Source organism: Acipenser ruthenus, chromosome 11 (genome assembly GCF_902713425.1).
Source record: "Acipenser ruthenus chromosome 11, fAciRut3.2 maternal haplotype, whole genome shotgun sequence".
NCBI lineage: Eukaryota > Metazoa > Chordata > Actinopteri > Acipenseriformes > Acipenseridae > Acipenser > Acipenser ruthenus.
The window spans coordinates 829458-857052 of NC_081199.1; the positions used below are offsets into that span (position 1 = coordinate 829458).

At 42.4% G+C, this 27595-nt stretch overlaps 3 protein-coding genes across 7 annotated transcripts in view; 2 read left to right on the plus strand and 1 right to left on the minus strand.

The window, feature by feature from the left end:
• Nucleotides 1-236: 236 nt before the first annotated feature.
• LOC117428221 (ankyrin repeat and LEM domain-containing protein 2-like) lies at nt 237-11127 on the plus strand. Of its 4 annotated transcripts, none has more exons than XM_059032737.1 (13): nt 237-332; nt 2870-3343; nt 3530-3724; nt 3834-4027; nt 4483-4671; nt 5065-5187; nt 5500-5566; nt 5725-5906; nt 6336-6442; nt 7274-7467; nt 7630-8461; nt 8946-9077; nt 9379-11127. In XM_059032737.1, the coding sequence occupies exons 2-13, from the start codon at nt 2881-2883 to the stop codon at nt 9608-9610; spliced, it is 2910 nt and encodes a 969-aa protein (XP_058888720.1). In that variant the 5' UTR covers nt 237-332; nt 2870-2880; the 3' UTR covers nt 9611-11127. The 4 variants fall into 4 exon arrangements, with proteins under 4 accessions (XP_058888720.1, XP_058888717.1, XP_058888716.1 ...); XM_059032734.1 differs by lacking the exon at nt 237-332 and adding an exon at nt 673-920; XM_059032733.1 differs by lacking the exon at nt 237-332 and adding an exon at nt 673-909.
• A 655-nt stretch (nt 11128-11782) lies between these two features.
• On the minus strand, nt 11783-15015 carry LOC131739345 (serine/threonine-protein phosphatase PGAM5, mitochondrial-like). 2 transcript variants are annotated; one of them, XM_059032739.1, is made up of 6 exons: nt 14571-15015; nt 14062-14240; nt 13754-13879; nt 13327-13415; nt 12813-12943; nt 11783-12276 (listed from the first exon to the last, which is right to left on the minus strand). In XM_059032739.1, exons 1-6 carry the CDS (start codon nt 14801-14803, stop codon nt 12126-12128), a joined length of 909 nt encoding a protein of 302 aa, XP_058888722.1. In that variant the 5' UTR covers nt 14804-15015; the 3' UTR covers nt 11783-12125. The 2 variants fall into 2 exon arrangements, with proteins under 2 accessions (XP_058888722.1, XP_058888721.1); XM_059032738.1 differs by having other exon boundaries at nt 12813-12946; nt 14571-15014.
• Nucleotides 15016-16985: 1970 nt separating this feature from the next.
• Nucleotides 16986-27595, plus strand: part of LOC117426577 (palmitoyltransferase ZDHHC8B-like) — a 45370-nt gene continuing 34760 nt past the window's right edge. Inside the window, exon 1 of the mRNA XM_034901839.2 lies at nt 16986-17321. Coding sequence (XP_034757730.2) covers nt 17218-17321 — 104 coding nt within the window. The 5' untranslated portion in view covers nt 16986-17217. The remainder of the gene's footprint in view (nt 17322-27595) is intronic.

A 27595-nucleotide genomic window follows, 5' to 3' on the forward strand; every position in this document is an offset into this window, starting at 1 on the left:
TGTTAGCAGTCCCACAAAGTTGGCAATGAAAATATGTTATTGTGCCTGGTAATGTACATACATGCCAACAGTCCCTATATGGTCGGGACAGTCGCGATTTCCTAGCAAATGTCCTGCATCCCGATGCATAGGAAGAAAGTCACGATATTTACCCATACAAAAAAAAAAGCATGGATTTGTAATTTTTTTTTTTTTTAAGAAAGCCCAACAGCTACCGGCATACAGTAACAGAGTAATACTGCGCATGTGCGAAGAAGTCACTGTACTCTAACAGGGATGCAGCAGTTGGTCGCTCAGTTGTGTACCTTATTTAGCACGACACAGGCGTCGAGGTGAGTCACAGCCAGGTTTATTTAACTGTATGTGGATTAAACTGTAGTAAAAAAACACTTTTCCTTATGTTCAGTAACCTCGGTTTCCTCACCACAGCAGAGCTTTTTTTACACTATTAAACATAACACGGAATACTCTCGTGTAATAAATACAGGAACGCTAGATAAGAACCTTCTGTATTGTAGCGTGTGATTATTGCACCATGGCATTAACTGTTCTGTTCATTTTGTGTATGAAATTAAATCACTTCCAGAGACGCGAGCATTAATTCAGTAGGGCATTGTGTCTCAAGTGTGACCTCACAGAAACCTCTTTGACGCGGGTGTTTATTAAGTCTACGTGTCAGGTTATTAAGAGCAGTTTTATCTCTGGACTCTTGCTCTACACTGATACTTCTTATCCCTGGACAGCCCGTGGTCCCGCTAGCCCCCGAAACGTGCTTTTTTTTTCTGGCAGTCGGTTAGACGAGTTTGAATGTGATTGTGTTCAGGCAGTGAAGTCGGCGTGCCGCGGTCTTGTCTGGTTTGAAAGCGTCGCGGCTGTGTATGTAAGCAGGAGGCGCGGTGATGTGGAGAGGTGAGTAACAGGTAAACAAGACAGCAACGCTGGATTCATTACTTTTAGAAAAAAGTACTTTGAATCCCTTTTAAATATATATGTAGTTATCATCAGCCTTTTTTTTCCCGAACTAATTGCCCGGTAGAGCTTTTAGGAGGTTATATTTCACTGTTTGTTTTCCGAATCGAGTGACAATTTAAAGAAATCACCGGATATGGTACATTACCCTAAGTAACGAAGAGGTAGCAAATCATTTTCTGTATGTCTAACAACAGTATTGACAAAATCATTTTGACGTAACGATCCCTTCCGTTGACCTACACTGGGTGCGTTCACGGAGATCATTCTGTGCAGAATCTGACCAATGCATAGAAGATCATTGGCTAAATTTGTCAGAATGTGCGCAGATTCTGTGCAGAATGATCTCCGTGAACGCACCCTCCCTTTGCAACTGAGCATGTGCTGAATGCCGTGTAAACAATGAGACTGCGGGGTGCATTGGGTTTGCTTCAACAGCTGTTCTTAGGAAAACAAGTAAAAGGGATTCGAATGTGTATTCGTTTTTTTTGTTAAAGAATGGGTGGTAAGTGTATTCATATAGATTGCATTTCTGGAGATAGTAAATATTGATACAACTGCAAATGCTTCCTAGCTAGGCATATGGTAATGTCAAATTGTGAATTAAAAAAGGAATGTGCAAGTTATAGATTGACAGTTTCATGGCGATTAAATGTATTTTATTTATTTATTTATTTATTTTTAAATATTAGATACCAGTCTCATTTTCCCAATAAGGGAGGCACGGGTTCAGTGTCTGGCATCCCAGCTGCCTGTGTAATGACACGTCATATTTAGGATGGGTGCATGTTTGGTTGCGGTCTTTTTATTAAAAGCATTTGTATGAAACCTTTTCATTTCCTCACTAATAGCCTGCATCTTTATAAAAAAAAAGAAGCGTGTAAATGAAAGTGTGCAGTTCGCCGTGGCCCTCACGACAGAGGGCCTGCTTGTGTTGGGATGTACCAGCGAGAGCCCTGTTTGTGTTTATTCTGCGTAATGACGGAGGGGGTGTTTCTAATGTGGACCTGTTCTGCACTGTGGTTATTTAAAGACCAATACACTGTAGAATTGCCCTCTACCCTTAGAGACACGGGTGCAGATTGTTCTGTCTCGCTTCATGTAAAAGTGTAAGTATTGCAGGTGGTTTTTTCAATGGCATTTTGCTTTGCTGGTAAGAACACGTGTCAATGCTTAGACTTGCAGTGAATTAATCAATAACCAAAAGGGACGCGTGTGTGCTTAAGGTGCCTAGCAGTCATTTACATGTTTAATACAATGGAAAATACCTACTCTGTGGGGTTTACTAACTGACAAGCACAGATATATATCTTTTTTTAAAACATAAACTTTTTAAAGAAACTACATCAGGATGGTGACTCAGCGTAGCTTTTGATATCAGCACTCTGTATTCTTCGTAATGTGATTTTGAAATGAAGCTGCTGTTGGGGCTGCATGTAGGGATTCATTAGTGGGTATTTTCTAATGGACGATGGTTCTGTGGTTAGTGTGCATTGTACTTACAGTTTAGCTGCTTGATAAAGCGCATTATCTAATGTATAACCCGAAATCACCTACAGGTTGGTAAACCATTGCTACTTAACCTTGTGTTGTTGGCAAGTACAGTGTACAGTGTTACATATTTAAGTGTTTAGCCCTATGTACTTCTATTCATTCATTTTCTCTGCATCGATTTTATAGTTTTGTTTGTCACCCCAGCTAGGGAGAGGCAACAGTAAAATAGCTTTGTATAGCTGTACAGAGTATAATGAAATCAGAAATGTTTTCACTTTATTGTAAAGTATCTTATCCAGGCAGTAACGAGCAGAAGTGTGTTTCTCTTTGCACAGTGTATACTGCAGCACATTGTTTTACAGTGTTTGGACCACTGTAATGCTTTTGACTTGATTCTTCACTTCAGGTAGCTAAAGCATGGATGCTGTTCTGAGCAGACTGAAGGGTTTAACTCCAGATGAGCTCCGCAAGGAGATCCTCGGCATGGGGATGAATTGCGGGCCTATCACCGCTACCACTCGATCCATTTTTGAAAGGAAGCTGGCCCGAGCCATACAGGAAAGCCAGGGAGGGGAAGTTGAGTCAGTCCCTGGAAACTGCCAATCCGCCCCGACCGTCATCATCACCACCGCCACTCCCACAGACCCTGCCTGCTCCAGCACACAGCCACCGGCGCCTAATGACGAGGGAGACTTTGGCTATGGTGTAGGGCTGAACCCCCCTGAGGAAGAGGCCTTGCTGCACCAGGGAGCGTGTCCTGACAGTCTTGGGGGAGACAGTTCACAGGCAGCTGCTCAGACCCCTTCGACAGGACCACCGGCATCCCCACCGCTCTACTATGGAGTCTGCCCAGTGTGGGATGATATACTGTCAAGAAATGGTAAATTCCTTCTGTATGACAAGCAATGCATGACGAGAGGGTTACTTTATTAAATGTCTGAAATTCTTCTTTTTTTCCAAGCATGACTTTTAATATACCACTAGTTAGGAAATGACATACATGGAGGTCATTATTGCATGTACATTTTTGGCTGTTCAATCTTATGAAAAGTGTTTCCTCCCACAGACAGGGTCCATGTTTATGCTGATAAGAAAGAAGCTCTGCAGGCAGTGAAGTTAATGAAAGGCTCCCGATTCAAAGCGTTCCCCAACAGAGAAGATGCTGAAAAGTTTGCCAAAGGCATCTGTGATTACTACCCCTCTCCCAGCAAGTCCTCCTTCTGCGTATCTCCAGTGAAAGTGGGCATGGTGTTCAGCAAAGGTATGTGCTTGTGTTTTTACAAGTAGGAAAGCTTGGAGCCTTGGAAGTAGAGGGACACGAGTAATGAACGGTGCCTGCCATTGCGCTTAACGTTGACTTTTCCTGACAGACGGCATGGCTTCCCTGGAGGCAGAAATCATGAACCGAGAGAAAGCCAACAGCTTTAAAAGCCCTCGAACGCAAGATCTCACTGCCAAGCTCAGGAAAGCAGTGGAGAAAGGCGACGAGACCACCTTCAATGAGCTTGTGTGGAGCAATCCTCGCTATCTCATTGGCTCTGGAGATAACCCAACAGTTGTGCAGGTAGCCTTTACTAGCTGTCGTGGCTGACGGGAATATTAGTTTGGGGTTTCATTTCCCTGTGTCATTTTAGTGCATTCAGTGTTAGGAAATGCAGATTACCAGCCCATTGCATAGCCGTTCACGCCATTTCAGGCTTTGATATGATCTTAATTTTATCACACCTAAGCCTGTGACTGCAGTATGCCACTAATTAAGTACCGCCTGAAATGTTTTTAACTACTATGTTGTGATGATCATATCCCTGGGGATAGACATAAACTCCTGATGTTTGTTTGAAATTATCCTTATTGAAAACAAAGCAGATAAAGCCTTTTGGCTGATGTGTAAATAATCTAATTGTATTGAAGCAAATTAAAGTTGTGTATCCAGTATGAGATGCCTTGCATACACTATGGCTTTAAAGGAACTTGGCAATAATAAAATGTGGAGCTCAAAGGTGTGTGTGTGTTTTACAGGAAGGGTGCCGTTATAATGTCATGCATGTTGCTGCCAAGGAGAATCAGCCAGCTATCTGCCAACTCCTGCTGGACACCCTGGAGAATCCAGACTTCATGCGTCTCATGTACCCTGACGATAGTGAAGTCATGCTGCACAAACGCATCTGTTACATTGTGGACCTGTACCTCAATACGCCAGACAAAGTGGTGCGTTGTCTTGGCTGTTTTACTTTTCTTTTTTTTAAGGGGGAGGGGGGTGCATCAAATGCTGTATTTACTGGAGTACATTCATTTGTTCTAATGCATTTCAAATATAAAAATGAAATGTGGCTGGACGGTGCTCCAGTCATTTTTAGAGAAAGCTTTTTATGCTGGTACTTGAACTAATAATTAAACACTCACATAGCTAACCGTTAAATGTGCAGTCTAGAATCAATTTAGCTCCTATTTACTGAAGCACTGAAACACATTTGTTTACTAATATAAGTTACAGAAAACACAGCTGTTGATTCTAAATAAAATTGATAAAAAGGAACAGTAATGGAGTTTAATTTAATTTGAATTCAGATTCCTGTTAACATTTGTATTCTTTTTTCCTAGTTATTTGAAACCCCTCTTCATTTTGCTTGTAAGTTCGGCAATCCGGAGGTGGTGAATGTTCTGTGCTCACACCCAGGTATTGAGAAGCACAGCATGAACAAGTATGACCAGGTTCCAGCTGATGTAAGTGATGTTGGACTCGCACACAATTATAATTCAATTGCACTGTTTTAAAAGCAAAGCCAGCAGCTTGAACCATGCATGTGGTTCATTTTCATCCCAGTCCACCGACTGGACAGACTTGCTAAATTCTTGTCATGATCAATATTTTTTTTTTTGTTCAGTAAACCTTCATTTCATATCGATCAAGAGTGAATTGTAGTTCTCCAATTCCCTTGACCTACCTCTGTAAACATGTTGAGGTTTTAGTAAGGCGACCGAGGGATCTGTCCAGTTAGTTCCTTGCTGACTCACTCTTGTCATTCTGTCTAACAGGTGATTTGTGAAAGAAGCAAAAATAAATCGCGAGAACTTATACAGAAGATCAGAGATTATTTGGAAGGTAAGCCAGCATGTTTCCTATTTTAACATATACCATCTTGCTTTTGTGTGTGATCTGTAGGAAAAGGAATGATTATTACAAATCCAATTTCTACATAAATTGTGTGTTATTTATTCTGACACAAGTAACTAGTTGGGCTTCTAATTCATTCATTGCAGATCGCTGGTACATACCGTTACTAAGAGCTACAGACAACTCTTCCCCAGCTGTGATTGGTGCTCCCTGGTCACCTGACCCATCGGATACCACTTCCCATTCATTCCTCTCCAGACTCGCATGCAGTCCTAAAGATCCTGTCATGACCGTGAGAGCTTTTGCTGGGCCACTCTGCCCCTCAAAGGTATTGACTTTAGTCTCGAAAGGGTTTGAAGATACAAGCTTCCACTCAGTAACCCACTTATGTGTCAACATGTTGAGCTCTAAGCAAGGGGTTGCTTTACATTGACTGTAGCTGTACGTTTTTGTAATTTCAGGATGATCTGCAGTGTCTTAGATCACCTTTTAAAACTACAACCTCTATACAACTAGATTTGGCTTTAGGGCTTTGTAGTCATTCAGGTCTTAAAACCAACATGATATTGCATCAAGCACATGCTTGTAGTTTCACTCTTCTATGTGTTTCATGCTGGCATGAGTGTGCGTTTTCAAATGAAGTTTCTCTGATGATGTCAATAGTAGGACGGGATGTCCATGTGGTTTTTCCCTTTTGATTTAAAACAAAACGGGACCTTCCTGTGCATGCATGCGTACTCGAGTGCTTTCCTTCCAGGCAGATGAGTTCCGCAGAGTGTGGAAGACTCCTCCCCGCGACAGGGCTGGACACTATCACCACGTCAGGAAGTCTGATGCAGAGCGAGGCGCTGAACGAGTCGGCAGGTACAGTACATCCACAGCGTAGAGCAACGCTGACAACACTAACAAGGAGGCTGTGTGGTCCAGTGGTTAAAGAAAGGGGCTTGTAACCAGAAGGCTCCGGTTCAAATCCCACCACAGCCATTGACTCATTGTGTGACCCTGAGCAAGTCACTTAACCTCCTTGTGCTCCGTCTTTCGGGTGAGACGTAATTGTAAGTGACTTTGCAGCTGCTGCATAGTTCACACACCCTAGTCTCTGTAAGTCGCCTTGGATAAAGGCGTCTGCTAAATAAACAAATTATAACAAAGGGATTTCATGGGAAGATCATTTGTTTAACTTTGAACAAGATGGCAGTAGTTCTCCAGATTACAGTGTACAAGTGTATATCATTTTTGGTCTGGCTTTGGAAAAGAAAAAGGTTTAAACACTCGTTTTACAGTACAACCCTATTTGGATTGTTTGTGGGTAGATTTCAAGTGGTTTTCAATTGCCTAGTAGATATCGGTGTCGTCATTACCATGTCTGAATTAGATAGCACTCCAGCTTAGTTTTGTTATCTGCGTTTATGAAAAGAATAGGGTCAGCCTTTATTTCGCTTTTTAAATGTGGTTTCCAGCCTGCCAAAACTAAACATCAATCAAGGTATTTAAAAAACAAGATAACAAGATGAGGTACGTTCTGATGTAGTGGGAACATAGCGACAGAACACTTGCAGGATCAAATGAGTTGGGTGCGCCACACTGATGTACAGAATTACTTCCATCATGTGTATTTCACTTCACTGTAAGTACTGATGATGGAAAAGCTGCCGGTGCTGATTCGTGTGTTTGGTTGTGATTTTACATGTGTAGGGATTTGGCTCATGAAATGGGACATCCATGGGCTGAATACTGGGAGTTTATTGGCTGTTTCATTGATCTGGCTTCCGCTGAAGGGCTTCGAAAACTAGAGGAGCATCTGAGCAAGAAAGACTTAAGTGAAAGGATCCAGCGGGAAGCAGGGGAAAACGAAACCAGCAATAGGTTCAAAAGCCCATCTCCTTCTGGTAAGAATTTTAATTTTTTTTTATTTTTTGTTAATATTGAAAACTCAATTGGGTACTTTAAGTTGCGCTGAACTGTATTTTCAGAGAAACTATCTTTGACAGAACAGTAGCAATTCTGCTTCAAAGAACAAAACATAATTCATTTTTTTCAACCTTTTTTAGGCAAATCTAAAAAAATCTGCAATTCCATCTCGGTGGGTGCTTTTCTAGAAGACGATGACGACATGAGTTTAGAGGAAATCAAAAACCGACAGAATGCTGCCTTAACAAACATCACAGCAGTCTGCGGGAAAGACGGCAGCATTGGGGCGGCTGGAGGTTTGGAGTGCCACATCCTTCCGATCACACACAGCATCGATCTTATTGAAACTGCAGCCGAGCAGAGCAGGCATCGACCCGAGAAAGCCACAGTCCCCTTAAACAAGAACGGCTTTTACTCTCCTGTAAGCAATGAGAAAACGCCCAACGCAGATCGGCAATCCCAGAGCTCTGCAGACGGCCTCCTCTCGCCGGTCTCAAACTTAATGATAGAGTTTGAGAAGCTGTCGCTGGAGAGCAAGGAAAGCGAGCAGGGACAGTCAGGAAAGAAGAGCAGAGGGAGACATGAAGACAACGAGGACCCATGCACGTCGCTGACCACAGAGATAGGCCACTTAGGTTTTCTTGAGAATGAAGGAAACGTCTTTGGGAAGGCGAGGGACACCTGTGAGAGCGAGGTGGAGGCGGAGGTTGAAGCGGAGGACAAATCTAGCACAAGCTCAGAAGAGTGGTTCTCGACAGAGGAAACTTTAGAAGGGATAAACAAAAGGACAGCAAGCACAGCTGCCTCTGAACTGGGGGGCTGTGCAAGACCTCAATCTTGGGACCAAGGGGGGAAAGACTTAAGCAGTTCTAGTTCGAGCAGTTCCTCTTATAAATCTCTTGATAACTTGCAAGATGAGTTTATATTGAGGACTCCGCCAAAATTAAAAAACAAAGGCCTTTTCATTGCTGGGTAAGTAAGCTCAGAAAAACTGCAATTACTACTACAGTACTAATATAAATGATGCATCCCGCACAGTCTCTCTCGTGGTGCAATGTCAAAATCCACCTTTTTTTATTCAAATTGTGTAGCGATTTAAGAAACGTTCCTGCTGCTTATTCTTGATTTTGATGACACTAAAACAGACTGGCTCACCAGCCTGTAGAGGAAAGGTTCACCCTGACAGGCTGGAGAGCCGGGCAGAGGTAGGATTCAGATTCCCATTGGAATCAAGATTGGAGTGCAGACTTACAGACTAAACCTGATTCAAAAAATCCATTTTAAAAATCTGTCGTGTCTGAGAAGGAGCTGAGAAGGTTCACTAACACTAAACGTGGTTATTGTTGTTTGGACAAATAGTCATGTTCTAATGCGTTCCCCATTAATTCATTAGTACAACGTTTCAATCAGTATGAAACTCTCTATTAATAACCTTACTGACTGTCTCATTTTAAAGGGACGAACCATCGAAGTTGGACAGTGATGTTCTGGTAGCGGTCGGAGGTGTTGAGATCGACCCACAGAAATACCCAACGATTCACAAGTGGAAGCACACAGTTCTGTCCTACTCTTCCTCTGATATGCAAAGGTAGGTGAACTTGCATGTGACTGTGAAAGTATTCGTTGGTGCGGACCATGTGCAGTAATGATAATGGGAGGAGCTGCACTGTTTACTTCCTGTAAATTGGTTATGAATGAAATGGCATTGAACACATGTGCATCTAGCACAAGTTTCTAACACAGCCTGTAGTTCTTTCATTTCTGTGATTGTGGCTTGAAGAAATCTACATGCCGTTGGTTTGTATTTCCATGCACTTGGTTTTGCGTCGTCGTTGTTTTTTTTTCCCTTGCCATTGCTGCATGTTGCCCTGGTACCGTTTCTCTTGCAGCTGGCCGAGCCCCGCGGTACTGAAAGGGAGGCCTGGACCTCAGATGTTCTGTTCAGGCTCGCCGGGTGGCAGCAGCGTATTCTCCTCTCCTAACAGGTACAGCCCTGGGAAACACAGCAGCTCCTCCCCGGGTTTCGGAGCAGACTTGGGGAGTCCGGGACGCTACAGCCCGGCACACGCCAGCCACGTCCAGCTGCTGAGACTGAAGCACTTCAGCGAGCCAAGCAACTAGAGGGAGAGGGGGGACGACACACTGGGGCGTTGATTACTCAATAACATCTATCAGACCATGTAGTTTACAAGATGTGCACAACAGTGTGTGTGAGGGAGAGGGAGGGGGCAACACACTGGGGCATTGATTACTGAATAATATCTATCAGAACAGGTAGTTTACAAGATGTGCACAACAGTGACGTGTTTATATAACAGTGGAAAGGTTTCTTACTACCCTCCATCCAAGCTGTTTAAGCTGTAAGTATAAAAATGACAATAGGAGCCATTTATTTTGTATGAATGAGTGTTAGCCTAAAAAAAAAAAAAAAAAAAAACACGTGAAAGAAAGGCCCATTGTGCACTAGCACACTTGTAATCTTTTCCAGCACTCTGTCCTGATTTAACATAATGTATTGTCACTCACCGTGGCTGCCATGGCCACAAGGTAAAGTAGTCATTAATAAAAGCCAAAAGAGCACCTCTGTAAAATGTGTATGAAAAGGAATACTGTTTTACTGTTTGTGTGTGTTTTGTTTTTTATATGTAGCTATAAAGACTATTTCCCTTTCTATATTAGCACAAAACAACTTGATGTCTGTGTAACTGCTAATTTTGACTTCTACTGCCGTCCTGCACTTGTGTCTTGGTTTCTGCGATTGCCTTACTTCGCTTTCTTGTGTTGAGAGGCCACTAATAATCAGGGTAATGTGTGTACAGTACTTTGTGATTGTGTTAGCCGCGAGATTGTGTTTTTTTTATCTAAACGGTTACCCCAAGTCATTTCTAAATTTAGTTTTTAAAGTAAGCCCTGGCACTTAAAACACTATGTCATTATAATTTGTCAATGATTTTTTTTTTTTAAATAAATAAATAAATAATAAACACAATGAGTGCACTTTACAAAAACTAGCAGTGTAATTCAGTATGACTGGTGCAGTGACGTAGTGTCTGCGCTCCTGCCTGGCTTTCATTGCTCTCTCTCGATTGTTGCATATTCATGACATTTCTTTCAGTGTGTTTATTTTTGTGATCCCTGTTCTCTTGAATCAGGATGCAGATTTGGAGAAGGAACCCTCTTCCTGTCAGTTTATCCAGTTGAATGCTTGTTTTCCATGGGCCTGTAATCTACCCAGTCTAGATACCCATTGAAATGTGTGTCTGCAAGGCCATGCTATGTTAAAGAAGCCCCAATTCTGTCTGAAAATATGATGCTATTGTATTGCCTGGACAGACTGCACAAAATGTAGATAATTGATGCTGTTAAAAAAAAAAAAAAACATAAAATCATTCTGTATCAATTAGATAGGGGAAAAATTATTTCCTTATTACATGGTGTGCTTATTATTTTTTAATTGTGTGTGTGTGTGTTATATATAACACCAGTTAGAGCAAAGAGATACTCAGCTGTGGGGGCTTTCTTTTGAACCGTGTGTTTTGTGTTTTTTACTTTTTATACCATATACTTCTCTTTAACAGATGCTGTGTTTTTTTTTTTCTTCATGGGAGCTAAAAAGTAAATTAAAAACCCTGAAGGACTGCCTGTGTTCATTTCTTGTGGCTTGTGGCAATTTAAGGTTAACTCTTAGGAGAGGCTGAGCATGCAGTGTGAGTTGATGATGCAGCCCCTTGAGTTCATATTTCGTTTCGTTCACTTTTTAGGTTTAAACAAGTAGCTATATGAGGGGAAGTGTTGTAGTTCAGGGATACTGGGATACACCGATGATGGTTCTGGAGCACAGAACTGGTTTTGATGCATTTACATTGTGTCTGTGCAAACTACCCGAGAGACATCCAACTAGCACTGCTTGCGTTTCTCCAACCCTATATTGTAACAGTGTATTTTCTCCTTAACCAAGCATTATTTTTATATTATTTTTTTAATCATCAGCGCATCCAATTTCTGTTTGGCAAGCAAAGATAAACACACACATCGATACATTTTGTGAATTTGAAAAAGCACACATAAAACCGTTTCATTATTGAACATGCTGTGCTTTACAAACGGGTAAAATATAGAAGCTACATACACGTAGGTTTACCATACCTGCCTGATGTTGCCAGAGGGTGAGAGCTTCCAAAGGTTGGTTTTCAGTACATGCATGATATTTTATTTTGATTTCTGTGCAGAAATAAGCCATGGTTCTTAATCACATATTCAGCAGCAAATGTCAATGCGAACAAAGTCATTAAATACAAAACACTACAAATTTTATTTTATACAAAACTAATAAAAAAAATTACATCTCCCCAGACAGGACAGCGGCATTGTCCTTCCATCACAGAGGAACAATTAGAGCGGCGATCACTTTGTGAAAATATTCAGTACAAAAAAAAGCAGATTCCTTATGGAACCCGACAGCAAGGTTCACGACTGTAGAATATCTTCAAGACACTTGAGGCCAAAAAAACCCCCAAAAAACCCACTACAGATACTACGGTAAAGCACAACTGTAGCAGTGCATAGCTTTCTATGCAGTTAAATGCTGAATCGAGTGCAGAGCAGACACAGGACACTGCCAGGCTGAGACAGCTCATCAGGTGCGAGTCAGCTTCTCTGGAGGCATGAAGCCAGAGTCTCCCAGCGTTCTCAGGGCCACCCGGCCATTGGGACGGATAGTCAGCCAGGTGATGCTGCCGTTGTTGAGTCCCATGCGCAGCCAGCCTTCCGGAGGGAACTGCAGAGCCCTGCAACACAACAGGATCAAGGGGATTTCTACTGCTGGCTTCACGAGACATCACCCACTTTTCAGAATGGTTCAGTGCCCAATACGCTGTCCACAATACCTAAACCAGGGGTGGACAAAGTCGGCCCCTTCCAGTCCTGGTCTTTATTCCAATTAAACCTCCATCCAGACCCTAAAGTAGTTAATTGTATCATTTGACCTGTTACACCTAGAGTGGAATGGCCCTCCATGACCGTGTTTGGACACCCCTGACCTAAACCATGCACGATGAAACCACATAATCACCATTCATTTGTTTACAGCAAAGTGATATTTGCGCATTATTTAAGCAATTTGAATTGGGCTTGAGTTTCTGTACGTGGTTGTGATGAACATGCAACATACCAATCCCAAGAAAGAACACACAGTATGGATCAGGTGTTCTGGGATCCAACAGTTTAATGGGCTGAGATTCTACATCCACTCAAAAGGGATCTGTTTCTATTGGTAAGAAGCACACCCAGGGTCTCTGGGCACCCAGTCTTCCTCTAGGCTTACCTGCACACAAAGTATCGGATGACGTTGGCGTGGCAGACGATGATCTCGTAGCTGTCCTTGTTCTGTTTGGCGTCAGCGCGGTGGATGTAGCGCCGGAAGGCAGCCTCGATCCGAGCTCCGTCCTCGTGGTACTGCTGAGATCAAAGCAGTGTATCGTGAAGCTGAGACAAACATGCATTTCTACTACCAGGGTGAAAATGACTGGCTGAGACTGAATTTCAGTATACAGCAGGGTGAGACACTGGCCTAATTGTGAGAAACAGAGGTGTAGGTTTAATTCAAATTAAAAATAAAGGCATGATAATAATAGCTAGTCATTATTGCAATTAAAAAAGGGATTCTGTTTAATAGTGGTTGACATTTGCTAATCTCAACACTCCAGCTGTCTAGAGTATTGCTAGAAATAGGTTTGTGAGGTTATGCCTCAACACCGAGCATGACTGTGGAAGGGGTGCATAATCGGTTTGTTTGGGAGTCCTTCAAAAAGGGCAAGGTGGTACGTCAGTGTGCTTACCACAGCTTCTGGTTTCCAGTGACTGACTGGTGGAACTGGTTCAATGGGAGCCCCTTCTCTCAGCAAATCACAGCTCACCATCTCCACTCCTACACAAACAGATTACTGTGAAACTGTATCTCTAGAGGTTCCTTAGTACAATCCAGCAAACTACTTTCCACACAATACATGTTAACACAGTTGTGACCCTGCTGATTTCTCATTGCTGCTAATGCTGTATGGAGGAAGCATGCACAATGCATTCTCATTGATCCTAATGCTGTATGGAGGACGCATGCACAGCGCATTCTCATTAATCCTAATGCTGTATGGAGGACACATGCACAGCACATTCTCATTGATCCTAATGCTGTATGGAGGATGCATGCACAGTGCATTCTCATTAATCCTAATGCTGTATGGAGGACACATGCACAGCGCAGTTCACCTGGGAGGTACTTGCTGATGATCTGTGTGGTCTCTGTCGCCCGCGTCATTGTGGAGTGGATGAGCAGGTCATACTTCAGACCCAGGGCTGCCAGCCTGTGCCCAGTGAACTCTGCCTGCTCCTGACCTGCAGGAACAGGAAAAGTACAGGAAACAATATACCCCTTTATACAGCATGATGTTCAGAAACAAACCTGTCTCTAAATCACTGCCCTCTGTTTTTTCCAGTATTTTTCCTGACTTGGTGTCAGTGTGTCCTGCAAAACAAGCACGTGGTTTCCAGGGCACGCCTGCCCCTGCTGTACATACCCAATGTGGTGAGCCTCCTCTCCTTGTCACTCTGCCCGTTCAGGTTGTATTGTGAATGCCTGATGAGGAAGATGTGCCTCGTTGCTTTGGGCTTGTTGTTCTGCAGCTCAGTGGGCAGTTCACCTTCCCCTGTCTCCTTATCTTTCCTCTTGCTGTTAACCAGGGAAAGTGGTTCCCGCCTTTAAAGAAAGCAAAGCCAAACCTGCATGAGTTACTGAATAGGAGGACACATGTCCTTAAAGAGCTCTACCCCACATACTGTGTGCCATGCCATTACAGCTGCGTTATTACAAAACCGGTATGGCGAGGCTATCTTAGCTGTGAAACTATAAAATCATCTGGACCATAAACGAGGTCTGTTTTTCATTAGACACACACACATCCATGAAACAAGAACCGAGAATTATAGTCTAGGGCAAAATTAAACAGAAAATTAATATTGGACAACAGGCCAGATAATACTATAAAGCAGTATAGTTTTATTATCCACATATTTCTTAAACACGCACTTATCCCAGTTAGAGTCCCAGCCGAATCCACTCGGTGCGACCGTGGGGTTGACCGCCGTCAAGCTCTGAGCTGCCCGGAGCACAGCTATCCCGCTCCAGCCTCTCCTGCACCCGGGCTCGCCCGGCTTCTCTCCGAAGACACCCCTCGATTCAGCGAGTGCAGCAGCCGCCAGAAGCGCGGCAGAGCCCCCGGCGAGCCCACAAACAACCCGGACCGCCTTCCTGAACGACATTATGACCAAACCGGGAGAACACACAGCCTTAACGAAAGAGAACCGATAAAACAACGCAGGTCAGGGTAAAATTAGATCGACGGAGATTAGCTGACTGCGGATTTCAGATTCGGTTAAACTAGAAAAGCACTGTTCTATGAATTGAACAACGTCCAAATAATAGACGGTTTGCGCTACAGAGGCCAAGGTTGGACAAAAGTAGGGAACGACGAAACGCGAAATGGGGTGGAGCTGAAGGCGATGAAGATAAAGCTGTCTGTAGACCATAATAATGCCAGATGTCGTTTCCACTCTTTCCCACTAGAGGGGGGTGTCAAGTTTATTTCACAGTGAAGTACAGTGTGTGTCATTCCTAAGGGGGGATTCCAGAAATGCCTGTTGGTTTTCTACTGGTCGAGCAGGTTCAACCATAATCATCAGGCATATCATATATTATAAATGTAGATAACAAGTATACATCTCTTTAAACAAGCGAGACGCTGCTTATCACGATGGACTGGCATCAATGACCTTCTATTGTAGAAATGACTCATCTTCATGCAATGAGCAGTCACTGCAGCTTCATTATTTTGAGATACCCAGCGCTCCATATATGACTCACAGTAAGCCATGTGTGGTGGCTATTTTAGGATGAAAGTCATTTTTCCATATATGTGCTTCGGTCAGGATTATTAATACAGACTCGCAAACTAGCGCCACGAGCAGGCAGTGCGTTTGTGATCTCCTGTATTGACTTACTACAGCAAGCAAACAGATGACAATCGGAATCCAATGGCTCTGCCTCTAGGTATACGGTATAAAGGCGAGGGCAGCTGGGTTGTTTTGCTTTAATACAGTCCTCAGCCTGTGTATTGCCTTTTCTTCTACAGATCACGCTGCTGGAAACTATAGAGGGAAGCTATTGAAATAATGACCATAGTGACAGCTCACAAGCAGCAGACCAGTTACCCCATATCCACGCTTCAGGTTTATGACATCATCAGGTGTGTGTGTGTGTGTGTGTGGCAGAGTGACCCTGTAAATAATCCCAGACTGTGCGCAGGTAATAGGTATTCCCTCCACGGGTCCCACCGCGATTGTGTTGGGGATTGAGGCTTTGAGCTGAGCAAGCGAGCCCGGATCAGCTGATCCTTATAAATGTTCCCCACAGTAAAAGCATAGCAAAGTGTAATAAAGCACAGTGAAAGCATGGTAAAGCATAGGGAAGCACTGTAAAGAATAGTGCGGTATGGTAAAGAACATTAATAAACCAGGGTACTGTAAATGCACAGCATAACCATGGGAAAACTGCAAATATACCGTGCAAATACACCATGGTAAACTTACATGGTTTTAGCTGTGTATCCAGACACACACTCCCCTGGGTAAGGACTAGGGGCAGCTCAGGACCCCTGTGCTTTTTCAATCTATTGAGAAGCACCTGCACGCTGTCTGTAGGATTCAGGGTGATTATTTTCTAAACTGTGCCTTTGGGAATTTGGCTACATGACTCCCAGGCTAATTTAGTGTTGCCCAATGACCTTTCATTCTTAAACTGATGGGTTAGTGTAGTGAATACGTGACGTACAGTTTGTCGTCATGTGCACAGCGTATTAATGTATGCTACAAAACTCACAGCTGGAAACGGCTGTGTAGCCCAGCCAGTAGCTTATTATTCTCTATACACTAAGAAGAAAAAAAAAATACATGGAATATTTTACCAAAACACTGTTTACAGATTATAAAGTGATGCATGACTGTACATATAGTCAGTAGATATGAACATTTTAAAATAAGCACCAGACAAAGTATTAACAAGAAACACATTTATATGTAACTAAACACAATCATTTGCAGATAAATACAGGTTGCATTTTAGAAACAGATCCAGAAAATGCAACCCTACATTAACATATGTCCACCTTTCTTTTTGTTTTAAGTGGAAATAAAACTATCAAGTCTAATAAACATAACCGCAAACACTTTTAAACACACCCCTCCGCGTTTAAATGCAGAGCCCACCTTTACATACAAAGAGACAGTTCATGCTAACATCTTCAGGTTTAAGGTGGACTTTTTGTTCTGCAAAGCAGGGTAGCACATATTGGAGGAAACGAAGTGTGATTTGCATAAAGAACAAGACTATGGAAATAGTGGTCTAGTGAATATGCTAATACAGCGAGATCTCTTTTGCATGAGAGCTCCACCTTAAAGCGGCGCGGTGACGTCAGCGGTGGGCTGGATTTCCACGGGTAGAAGCTCCGTCTTTCTTTCTCTGTATGTCTTTCTGTATGTGTGGGGTTTTTAATACCGGGGCTGGAGAGATTGCTTAAATAGCTGCTGTCTGTACTGCATCGCTTTTGATTCTCCGTGTGTGTGTGTGTTGCATGCGTCTCCTATTGGAATAAAAAAACGAGGAATGTGGAAATTACAGAATGCCCAATAGCGCTGGAAAGAGATTTAAACCCACCAAATACATCCCTGTGTCCACCGCAGCCACTCTTCTCGTGGGATCCACTACTTTATTCTTTGTTTTCACGTGAGTGTATTTATTTATTTATTAATTATTTCTGTGTATTTGCGTGATAAACTGGAAATGGTCTGAATGAAACAGCCCGTTTTGCTATGTGCTTTGCTGTCTCGTACCCACACCGAGGTACTTCTCGCAGAACCCGGCGGTTGCTATGGATCTCTGAGAGTTATTATTTTTCTGACAGAATTTATAGGCCTACGTGGTACCGTCTTTATGAATGTTTTTGAACTGCATGTTCGTATTTTCTCATACCGGCGAGTTGTTATAATAATATTAAAGGTCCCGTTTTTCCAAATGCGATATTTAAACAGTTGGCTGTTTGACTGTTAATTTGTCTTTAGTCGAAATATATTTGTGTTAGTTTTTTAAACAACTAATTGCAAATACAAACTACAGTTTATTTGTGTGTGTGTGTGTGTGTGTGTGTGTTTTAATCTAAATCATGCACTGTGCGTTGGTACTGTTAACTATAGCCGGGTAACGGACTGGTCTAGGGCAGTAGTGGTTTATGTTGTGTTACTTTTTTTGTCAGCTGTTTTTACGTGAACTCGATCACGAGTCGACGATGTTTTTAGTTTTGTTTAGTTTTTGCTGTTTTGTAAAGTACTGGAGTCAACTGGCTTATTGTTTGGTGCTGAAACCGGTTTGCTTGGTCACTTCTGGCTACTTCACGTTTTCATCTATGATGTTGTTGTTCAACTTATCGGGTCTGGTCTGCTGTGCTTAATGTAATTTCCTGTGCACCACCAGACAGCACTGTGCTGTCTATATTACTAATAGCAAGCTTGTGGATGACCAGTGGGCCACCTGCTTTTGAAACCTATTCCTACCATCATACCAATGTTAATTACGTTGATGTCTATAGTCCAGCTTGGTCTTGGAAGTGTGCAGAGTCCTCTTATGTGATTGTGTGTGAGCTCCCATCAAGGGGAGAAGGGTTTTACTGAGGTTTGATTTGGGGTGGAAGGAGGCAAGCTGCAGTTTCAGTGGAACAGGTGTACTTCATTAACACAGGAGACACTTAAAAGAGTGGAATTTAGGGTGGTGCCCTTTCACACACTGCACTGGACTGGACCTTTTATACAAGAATGCATTGAATGATAAATAACTGAGCAGCAAAAAAGGGCATTTCATTTGAATGTTTGTTTGTACTGGGATCATGATTTCCTCTACAGTAAATTACCTTTTAAAATAGCAGCTTTATTGTTGACTTGCAGTATGCTGGCTCAGTAAACATATAGGATTCCTAGATAGCAGTGTACTGATGCCCGGCATGCTAGTGTAGTATAGGATTCCTAGATAGCTGTGTACTGATGCCCTAGATGCTAATAGGACAAATACAGGAATGCATAGAGTAATACACAAATGCATACCAATAATAACAGCACTGACTTTGACTTGACCTTTTTCAGGGTAATCAGGCAATGTGTTTGGGAGAACCAACATGCTTAGTCAGACTCGTATATCTGGGCTGACAGCAAATGCAAGGTTCATGGTGTTCAACCTTTCTTAATCCCCAGACCAGCAGTGCAGTTGGAATAACACCGTGTGCAAAGAAACAGCTGGGTTTTCATCTTTCCTTTTACACTCCAAGCAACTCGGTCAGAACCAATTTCATGAAGAGAAAGGACCCACACAGGAGCTGTTAGCAGCAAGTCTCCAAACTGCTACTGGATTTCATTGGCTCGTTCTGTGGAGAGTCAGCCAATAAGAGTTTTTGTTTTCACCCCGTCTGTTTCAGACTGGCTGTCTGTCTCACTTGGACCTGGGCATAGCGCTCCAATAGAAGCTGGGGTCTGAGTGGCACAGTGGAAAGGTCCTTGTACTGTACGAGACAGTGGCGTCCACCTCTAGGATACTGGCTTCAAAGTGATTTCAGATTTAGCTGGGTTCAGCTTAAACCAGAGATGGAAGTACCGGTAAGACTCAAACTGCGTAGCAATTACACCCTTCTTCAAGTTTTACTACGTGCTTGATTAGCCACAGTGTGTGTAGGTAACAAGCTCAGATGTGTCTTATTAAAACCGTGAAGGGATCAAACTGCTATGCAATGGGAGTCTTAATTCAACCCGAGAACCCCTGTCTGCCCCAGTTGAGATTGTGTGCTGGCAGTAATGGGTCTCTTCAACTCGCTCTGATGGACGGAGTTACCTGTGGAGCGTCCAGTGTGAAGGATGAGCTAGAAAAAGCAAAGGCTGAACAAGGAGCTCCCAGTTCATTATACTGCCAGGGAAATACTGGAGCATAATTATAAATGGGGTACAAAAACAAGATAGGAGCCCTTGCAAATGAGCTGTATATCTCAAGGGTCCCTATTTTACTGCATTTAATCCTGTACTTCAGAATACTGTAATCTGCCAAGTGTTTAACCTGTAGTACTTTGTATTTAATCACATCCTGATGTAACTATCACTATTTAATCATATCCTGATGTAACTATCACTATTATCTGCTGTATTATTGAATTGTGGTTTGTCACACTTGTACTTTGCTTGAACAAAAGTTATTGTATTTCTTGCTCTTATTGTATTACTTGTATTGTAACACTTGAAATGTATTTGCTTACGATTGTAAGTCGCCCTGGATAAGGGCGTCTGCTAAGAAATAAATAATAATAATAATAAAAAGGGTTCTGTCCTGGCTAAATAAATACATTTGAAGATGTACTGTGGACAGGATATCTGACAGGCCTTTCAAACAGAATTATTATTTTTTTCCATTCAAAAGTGCCATATTTCTGTTTGAGACGCTGTGCTCTCCTAACAGAGCTCCGCTGGGCAGCTTCCCAGAATATTGGTTTTGCAGATAATCAGGAACATCTAGATGTGCATCGTAATTAAATCTCAATTCCTGAGTGATGTTTATGTCCCAACTCGTTCGCTAAATGGGCATTAACCAGTATGTTTTATAATCAGCTGTAATCGGTTCACAGGAAAATTACCAAGATTGCATTTTCAAGCGTTGGTTTAAAAAAAAAAAAAGTAATTATCTGCAGATTGCTACAGTAGATTACTTTTAGTTGTCAAGGCACAGTGCAGCAATTGTGTTGACGTATCTTCTAAATGACATTGGCATTTCTGAAGTTTGAACCGGGTTTGAGGGCTGCGCTGCAGTGTACTGGACTAGCGTGGTTACAATAATCTGCAAGTCCTCTCTCTAGCCTCCTCTGTCACATTGCTGTGTTGTGAACAATTTGACACGAATTGCTGTTTGAGTTGTCGTTGATCCCATTTCTTAACCTGCTTGCATCAGCTGCTTAACCTACAGTGTAGTGCAGGGACGGTGCAGCTAGTGAATGAATGGGCATGGTGAAATTATTCATGGCACACAAGGGAAGCTACAGCATGGGAAGGAATCTGTACAGTGGATTTTGTTCTGAACTGCACTTCAGAGTGTTATTTTATTTTTTTTTTAATCAGAGTGAGTGGTTTGATAGTTTGAAGTTGCAGCTATTCCATGCACATTTTATCCACGAGGAATGGCAATTACTTACAGTTGATTATTATCAGTAAGATCCAAGGTACTGTGAAATAGTCAAGACGGTCAAAGAGCAGGTCTATAATGAACAGCAGTAAAAAAAAAAAAAAAAAAGCACAGGCAAGTAGTGTAGGTGGAAACCTGGTGTGTTCACAGCCCTGTGCTGCCATTCATTCATTCTACTAATTAATCTCTCTACACCCCCACTACCCAATAGGGGCTTGTCTGTTAGACTGCAAAGACCACAAGGAAAACTGGGCTGCGTGTCGGCAATAAAGGGGGCTCTGAGCTCTCTTAAACCAGTCACTCCATGAACAAGAACTGACCCAATTAAAAACAAATGATTGTACTGTACACCATAAACGCTTTGCAAGTTGTTTCTGAATGGAGATGAATGTAATTGCAGTATTATAATACTTCTAACTGTACCATCTGTATAGCAGTGAAGCAGAAAAGCAGGAACACTAGTACAGGGGTTCTCGGGGTACTTTGGGGGTACGCAGGGTGCTTTGCGGGTACTGTACCATACTAGAGAATTCAGGTGTGCAATGAAGTGTGTGTATTTGTGTCACACACAGTCCTGCCTGATGGAGCCATTTTGGAGCAGATCTGCCATTTTGTGGATCTGATCTTGCAGTTTGATTGAAGTGAACAAGGCGGACGGAGGGGCTTGGGGGTCGGGGGCTTTCACAAGTTCACATCTGGTGTAATATCTGTTTGATCTCTAAAGGGCTTCAGTGTGAGAGCACTGTGTGTTCTATTTTAACAATCTAAAATACCATCTCTTAATGCTTTGCAGGTGAGAGAGGGCCTGTACTGCACCTGTGCTCTTGTACCGGGTGTACGAGAGGATTCATTTCAGATCTGGACAAGGAGATGGGGTGGGGGGGGGGGGTGCTTGTTGTCATGGCAGTGGGCAGTAGTGCTTTGTTGATTCACTACAGTACTGCACTGAATTGATCAAAGAAGAAGCTGTACTAGCACCTGATTATTGTAGTACACAAGCTTGCCACAGGGCAGATTGCATTGAAATGTGCTTACAGTGGCGCCTACTGCTTTGAAACCCAACTAACCCTACAGTAGTTCCGGATCGATCACGCTATTCAGACTCGTCCAAGACTTCCATGCAAGTAAACGGGGGGGGGGGGGGGGGGGGAGCACCACACATATTACAGTATCATGCAGGTCACTAACCCCCATAAACCAATAAGACAGTAATCCCATAGTCACCTGGATATAAAAGTATTTCATCCTCTGTGAAAGCGCTTTGTGATGGTGATTCACTATGAAAGGCGCTATATAAAATACAGATTGATTGATGTGACTAACAAGAAAGGGTTTTAGTTCAAAGCTAAACCCTGCTGCTCTTTGCTGTGCTGATTCCTTATACAGTAAGTCTCCCGTTTTTGAATCCTCCTGTCGCTACATTCTGATTCCATCACTGCAGCTGTGTGTGATGGAACAGGTCCCAGGAGAATCACCTGGAAAAATAGCAATTTCAGTCCAACCAAGAGAGAGAGAGAGAGACAGGCAGGCTTTATTTCCAAAATAGAACTCCTCCGTGCTGGATCATTTGGAACTTGAAATGCACGCAGGGGTTGTTATGGTGATAAATGAAAGGATGCAGCTAGTTGTATGTAGGTGGCAACATCCTTTGGGCGGTGATGATGCTCTCCTGTCATAGTGTGGAATATTAAGGCTGTCAATGAAATGTTTTCAAGACGTGACTGCTGTACTGTATGCACACGGTTTATTAATGTTGATTCTCCTGCGTAGTTTTTAAAAAAAAATATATATACATGTATATCTTACTCCCGGTCTTCACTGTAATTCATCAATAATTATAAAACACTCAATAGTTTGTATAGTAATATTGAATTGTGCCATTTACTATCGCTACATAGTCTTCACTAGTAAGTGACTATGATGTTTTGGAGAGGTTATTCCAGAGTGCGGTCTGAAAGATGACAACAACCTGTCTGTATAGCACTGTGGGTCTCCAGAAGCTCTGGGTTGTTCTATAGCTCCACTATTTATCCCATGTTCATTCTTCCTGTTCTGGGTTGTGACAGCTAATATATATACCTGCGTGTGTGTGTGTGTGTGTGTAGATAGATAGAGATATAGAGGCTATATAACAAGGAAAAACAGCCGGTTCCTAAATGCAGAGATAACACCTTGCCCAGCTGCACGTGATGGTCTTGTGCATTAAACCATGGCACGTTCCCTTCATGGTTGTGCAGCCCACAGCACTGTTTATTTTCACAGCATGTTATGGATTTGTTTACAGTTTCTCCAGTACCCTCTGCATGCTAGGACTGACTCCATGCAGGCCTAATTTAAATGAGATTCATAAAGAAACAAACTAGTACCAAGCCCGTTACATTTAGAAGTCATCAGCTCTTTACATCTGCTCTGCTGGGTCCAGAAAAAAAAGAGAGGATTAATATGTTTACACAGAGCCACTTGATTGGAATAAAAGCATTCATTTACTAAGCATTTCCTGAAAAAAAGTCAAATCACTCTTAACCTTTACTCCTATTGTAGGATTTTCTGCAATTAAATGAAAATGTTTAAGTGTGTAGCTTTGTACAATCTGCCTCCAAAAAGACCAATCTCCTGAGCGTCTAGTACCGTTAAGCCTTGCAATTTAATTGTGTGCATTTTTAAAATGTGCCCCCGTAGCTTGAATATCCAGTGTACTGTACTGTACTTGTTAATCAATTACAGTACCTGTGCAGGACCTTTTGGTTAATAACCACAGTAAGCTTTTTTTTTTTTTTTTTTTCTATGAATGCAATTTCCTGAATTATCTTGGTAGTGGCGGCGGACCTTGATATAAATCCAGAATAATACTCCCTGCAATTTGAAATGTTGCCATTGGAAGAAATGCGCTAAAGGAAAGGACTTGCACTGTGAGATGTGCTGGTTCTCAAAAGAGCCCTCTTTGAATGATTGCAGTATTATAATCCGACACAGTTTGGATCAATTAAATATAGTCTGTGAGTTCACGTTTGGCACAGTCTATTTAATCTGCCAACGCTGATTACCAAATTAGAGCAATTAAGATCCAATAGTTCTCTCTGGTGGGCAAACAAGAGCACATCCGGGGCCAAACGTACAATAACTCTGGCTCCAGAAAGGGCGTTTGAGTCTCTAAAATGCCAAGCTAAATCTGCAGGGTATTGCTCAAGATCACTCTCTCAGCAGGACTGTTAATCTGCAGTACAATACTGAAATCCCAGCACTGCTTTGTGCTGCTGTTCTTTTTTCTGCATGTTTAGCGAGGCACCACCCAGCTGATTTTTTGTTCTGGTAGCAGTTGAAAGTCACGGCTCCTTTGGAAAGGCACCTGACTGCCTGTCGCACCCCGGCACCTGTTCTCACCTCCCAGCAAAGCAGAGGACTCCAAGCACGTTTCTACTGCAGTGAAAACATCATTGCTAACTGAGCCCAAGCTGAAGCCAGAGGCAGGCACTGATCTCATGGACGGAACGATTCTGTTTCTTCTTGCATGTGTTTTAGTTTTTTTTAGATCTTAAACAGACATTTGCTTTGAGGTCAATTCAAAGCTTGCTGTATACTGTGTCGTTAAGTGATCCCTTGAGAGAGGGATGCGGACACATACACACACTCATGAACACATGAAGGTGACTCATAAATCTTCTCCAAGTGCTTTTTTTAAAAAAATGTGACTTTCATTTTTCATTTGTAAGTACAAAGGATTTTTTTTTCTTGTATTTATTGCTTACTTGATATGACATCAAGCTAGTGTTGTGTGGCGCGTTTAAGAAATTAAATATGTATTTTGTCCTGAAGAGTGACAGGTTGACTGGGAACAAATGGATTTGCTTTCCGATTGAACCTCCTTGCTTGTGTGTTAATTTGTCACGCTGCGCGGTGCATTCTGTATTCTCCATAATCACTGGTGCTGCAGGAAAGCGATAATTATTGCCTTTGTAAAACTTCTGTCTGCTTCTCACTCAGCTTGCCAACCCGCATACAGATCCAGCTCACTTTCTATCTCAAGGAGCCTCTGCAAATAAACATGAAGACAAAGCGAATGAACGTGGAGGTTGCACTTCCTATATTGTTGTCTCAATGAATTGGGGACGAGAAAGCCTTCCAATCTTTTTCTTAAAAAGCCTGGCAGCTCTGTCAAATGCTTTTCAGCTCAATCCCTGTAAAGTCTGAAGCACATTTTTAGGCTCTCTATGGAAATGGTACAGTACATTGTCACTGACATCCCACCAATGGCATGCCCAAGTTCATCTGGTGATGGGTCCTACAGTAATACACAGAACTTTGATCCTCAGAAGTCTTGGGCTTGCCAGTAGTTTGATATCAATGTAACAATGTAGTCAACTAATTTTCCCCATTCCATGCAGTCTTTTATCCAAGTAAATGGGTTGAATGTACTGTAGGCAGCCACATCAGGTATTCCTAACTTGCTGCTTCGATCCTGGATCTCTTGACTGTAACCTGCTTCCAGCTGGAATTGGATCACCTAGGCACAGCCTGTCGGAATGGGTGTCACTCTTGTCTAAAGGTCAGAGAGGTGGAAACCACAAAATAAATCATTTTGGTCTCCAATGGAGCTGAGCGGTTAGGGGGACTCTTTCTTTTTAGCTGAGCTGCAGCAGAGGTAATATCCATGAACATGTGGTAGTGATTTAGGGCCTCTCCTCCTCCTTTTTTATTTTGGCTGAGGGGCTCAGCTAGGAATAACATGAAACGGAAATCTGTTAAGAGACCTTGCCACAGAGGAGCCAGTGTAAGGCAGGGATTGAATGGGCTGGACTGCTGTAATAACATGCGTGCACGTGTGCAGTCACACGGCTGTGTGTCGGGTAACTGTAGCCATCGTCCCTGAAAACCCTTCACTGAAAAGCTTGTCGGCTTCGTCTAAACTTCTCATGATGTTGCCTCTGAGTTTATGATTGGAGTGTTTTGAAGTTATGGATGAGTCCCCCAGGGTATCTATGCAAGTCTGATTTGCTCACTGTCCTAGATTTAAAAAAAAAAAAAAAAAAACATATATGTAAAGTCTGAGGTTATCTGAACCCTCCCTGTTGGTGACTCCAGTATCTACAGTATCCATGCTAAATGGCCATCCTACTGTAGCAAGAAGTAGAGTAGGTCTAGATCCAACATTCCAGCAGTGGAATGGAAAAGGCAAACCAGTGCTCTGTGGGGCGCCCTGCAGTTTAACACCTTGCATGTGTTTCTACTGGGGTTGCTTTACACAGTCGTTCGGGACGTTAAAATCACTGCTGTACTGTGGGTCATTTTATGGTATTTAAGAAAATCAATTCTAGAGAATAACTTTGAAACGGTTTACTACACACCGCCCTTTACCATATACTGCAGTCTACAGATAAATGTAACCAAATTGTGCTGCGTTTCAAATCTAAAAAGCAGGCAGCAGAATGCCCAAGTAATGAGATTTGCTTTCAAGCTGAAGATCCAGAGACTAGGCTGTTAATGCATTTTTATAGCAACCCTTCAGGGAAGATCAATGGTGCAGTGTCGGCATTACTGTATATCTGCCTTGCAGGGAGGCACTTGGCAAAGTACTGCACAGGGATTGTACAAACCGGAGAATCTTCAATAATATTTTTTATAAAACATTTGCAGTTTTGAAGGTTACAAATAGCTGTCTGCTATTACTCCCCACTGCCACTGCCTTGCTCGCTTGCAGTATTTGCATGATGTGTGCATGATGAAGTGATGTTTCCAAGATTAACATCAGGTTTTATAGGAGATATTCAAATCAACGGGAGCGTAGTGGACCACACGTTGACATTAGCATTGATCGAATCAATTTTCTGGAACTGTAAAAATAGATTTGAGAAGCAAATACTTAATTGCACTGTATAACTGTGTGTGGTGCAGTGGAACTTCTGGATCACAGCAGAGGGGAGCAGCACTGCATTACAGTAAATTACTTTTGAAGTTTGGGATTGTGTTGGTAGCTTGCTATTGTTTGAGATTTATGTCCGGTATATGTAACGCCATTCTATTACGACAGCCAACAACCAGTTTCCTACTGTTTTTGATACCTTTTAATATTGATGTGTATCCCACAGCACTGTCCAGCTTGAATAATTAAGGACGACAATGGCTGTGTTTTCAGCTTGCTTATTTTATTTCGTTGGTGCTGATAGTTAGCCCTGGTAGTATATTACAAAGCGATAGTCCTGTAAACGAATGAGAACATCCTCCCAGTGTAAAGGGTTTTGAAGATGGTTTTTGATCTCTTCATTATGCATTTCATTGGGATGCTGTTCTGAACATTGAATTGCATCAATAAATAGCCACATTTATCCCTCCAGTGTCCTCCTCTCATCGTTTCTATAGGCCTATGTTTATTACAATGTATACAGTATACTGTCTACCAAGTTTCTTTCGTTTCCATTGCTAAACAAGGAGATGCTGGCTTTTACAAAAGAGTTCACTGGAAACACTGGAGTGCTGTAAGAAAACTAAAAGCCAGCAGGCTGACGTTCCAGTAACACTGTACAGTGCAATGAAGGAAGGGGAAGACAGTCCGTCATGCTGCTCTGTTTGGATTATGTTACAGGGAAGAAATCTCATGCAAATCCGAGCATGCAAACATGAAATGTAAAAATATTTAAATCTGCTCTGCTCAAGAGACAGAATAAAAGATGCATTTGATAGGTACAGCATTTTAAGCGAGGCACAAACATGTAGAAACTGGGGATGTGTAGTAATCCTCAGGTAGGCCTGTTTCACTGCCAACCAGGGGTGGGATTGCAATATTGTTGTTAAATTGGAAAGTA

Bases quoted from the DNA above. Each gene is read 5' to 3' on its own strand.
- LOC131739345 (XM_059032738.1), bottom strand. From the start codon at position 14,803: ATGTCGTTCAGGAAGGCGGTCCGGGTTGTTTGTGGGCTCGCCGGGGGC. The intron at 14,241-14,570 runs GTGCGTGTTTAA...CTTTCTTTAAAG, and splicing joins TGGGACTCTAACTGGGATAA to GCGGGAACCACTTTCCCTGG. The intron at 13,880-14,061 runs GTATGTACAGCA...CTGTTCCTGCAG, and splicing joins GAGGAGGCTCACCACATTGG to GTCAGGAGCAGGCAGAGTTC.
- LOC117428221 (XM_059032737.1), top strand. From the start codon at position 2,881: ATGGATGCTGTTCTGAGCAGACTGAAGGGTTTAACTCCAGATGAGCTC. The intron at 3,725-3,833 runs GTATGTGCTTGT...TTTTCCTGACAG, and splicing joins GGGCATGGTGTTCAGCAAAG to ACGGCATGGCTTCCCTGGAG. The intron at 8,462-8,945 runs GTAAGTAAGCTC...CTCATTTTAAAG, and splicing joins AAAGGCCTTTTCATTGCTGG to GGACGAACCATCGAAGTTGG.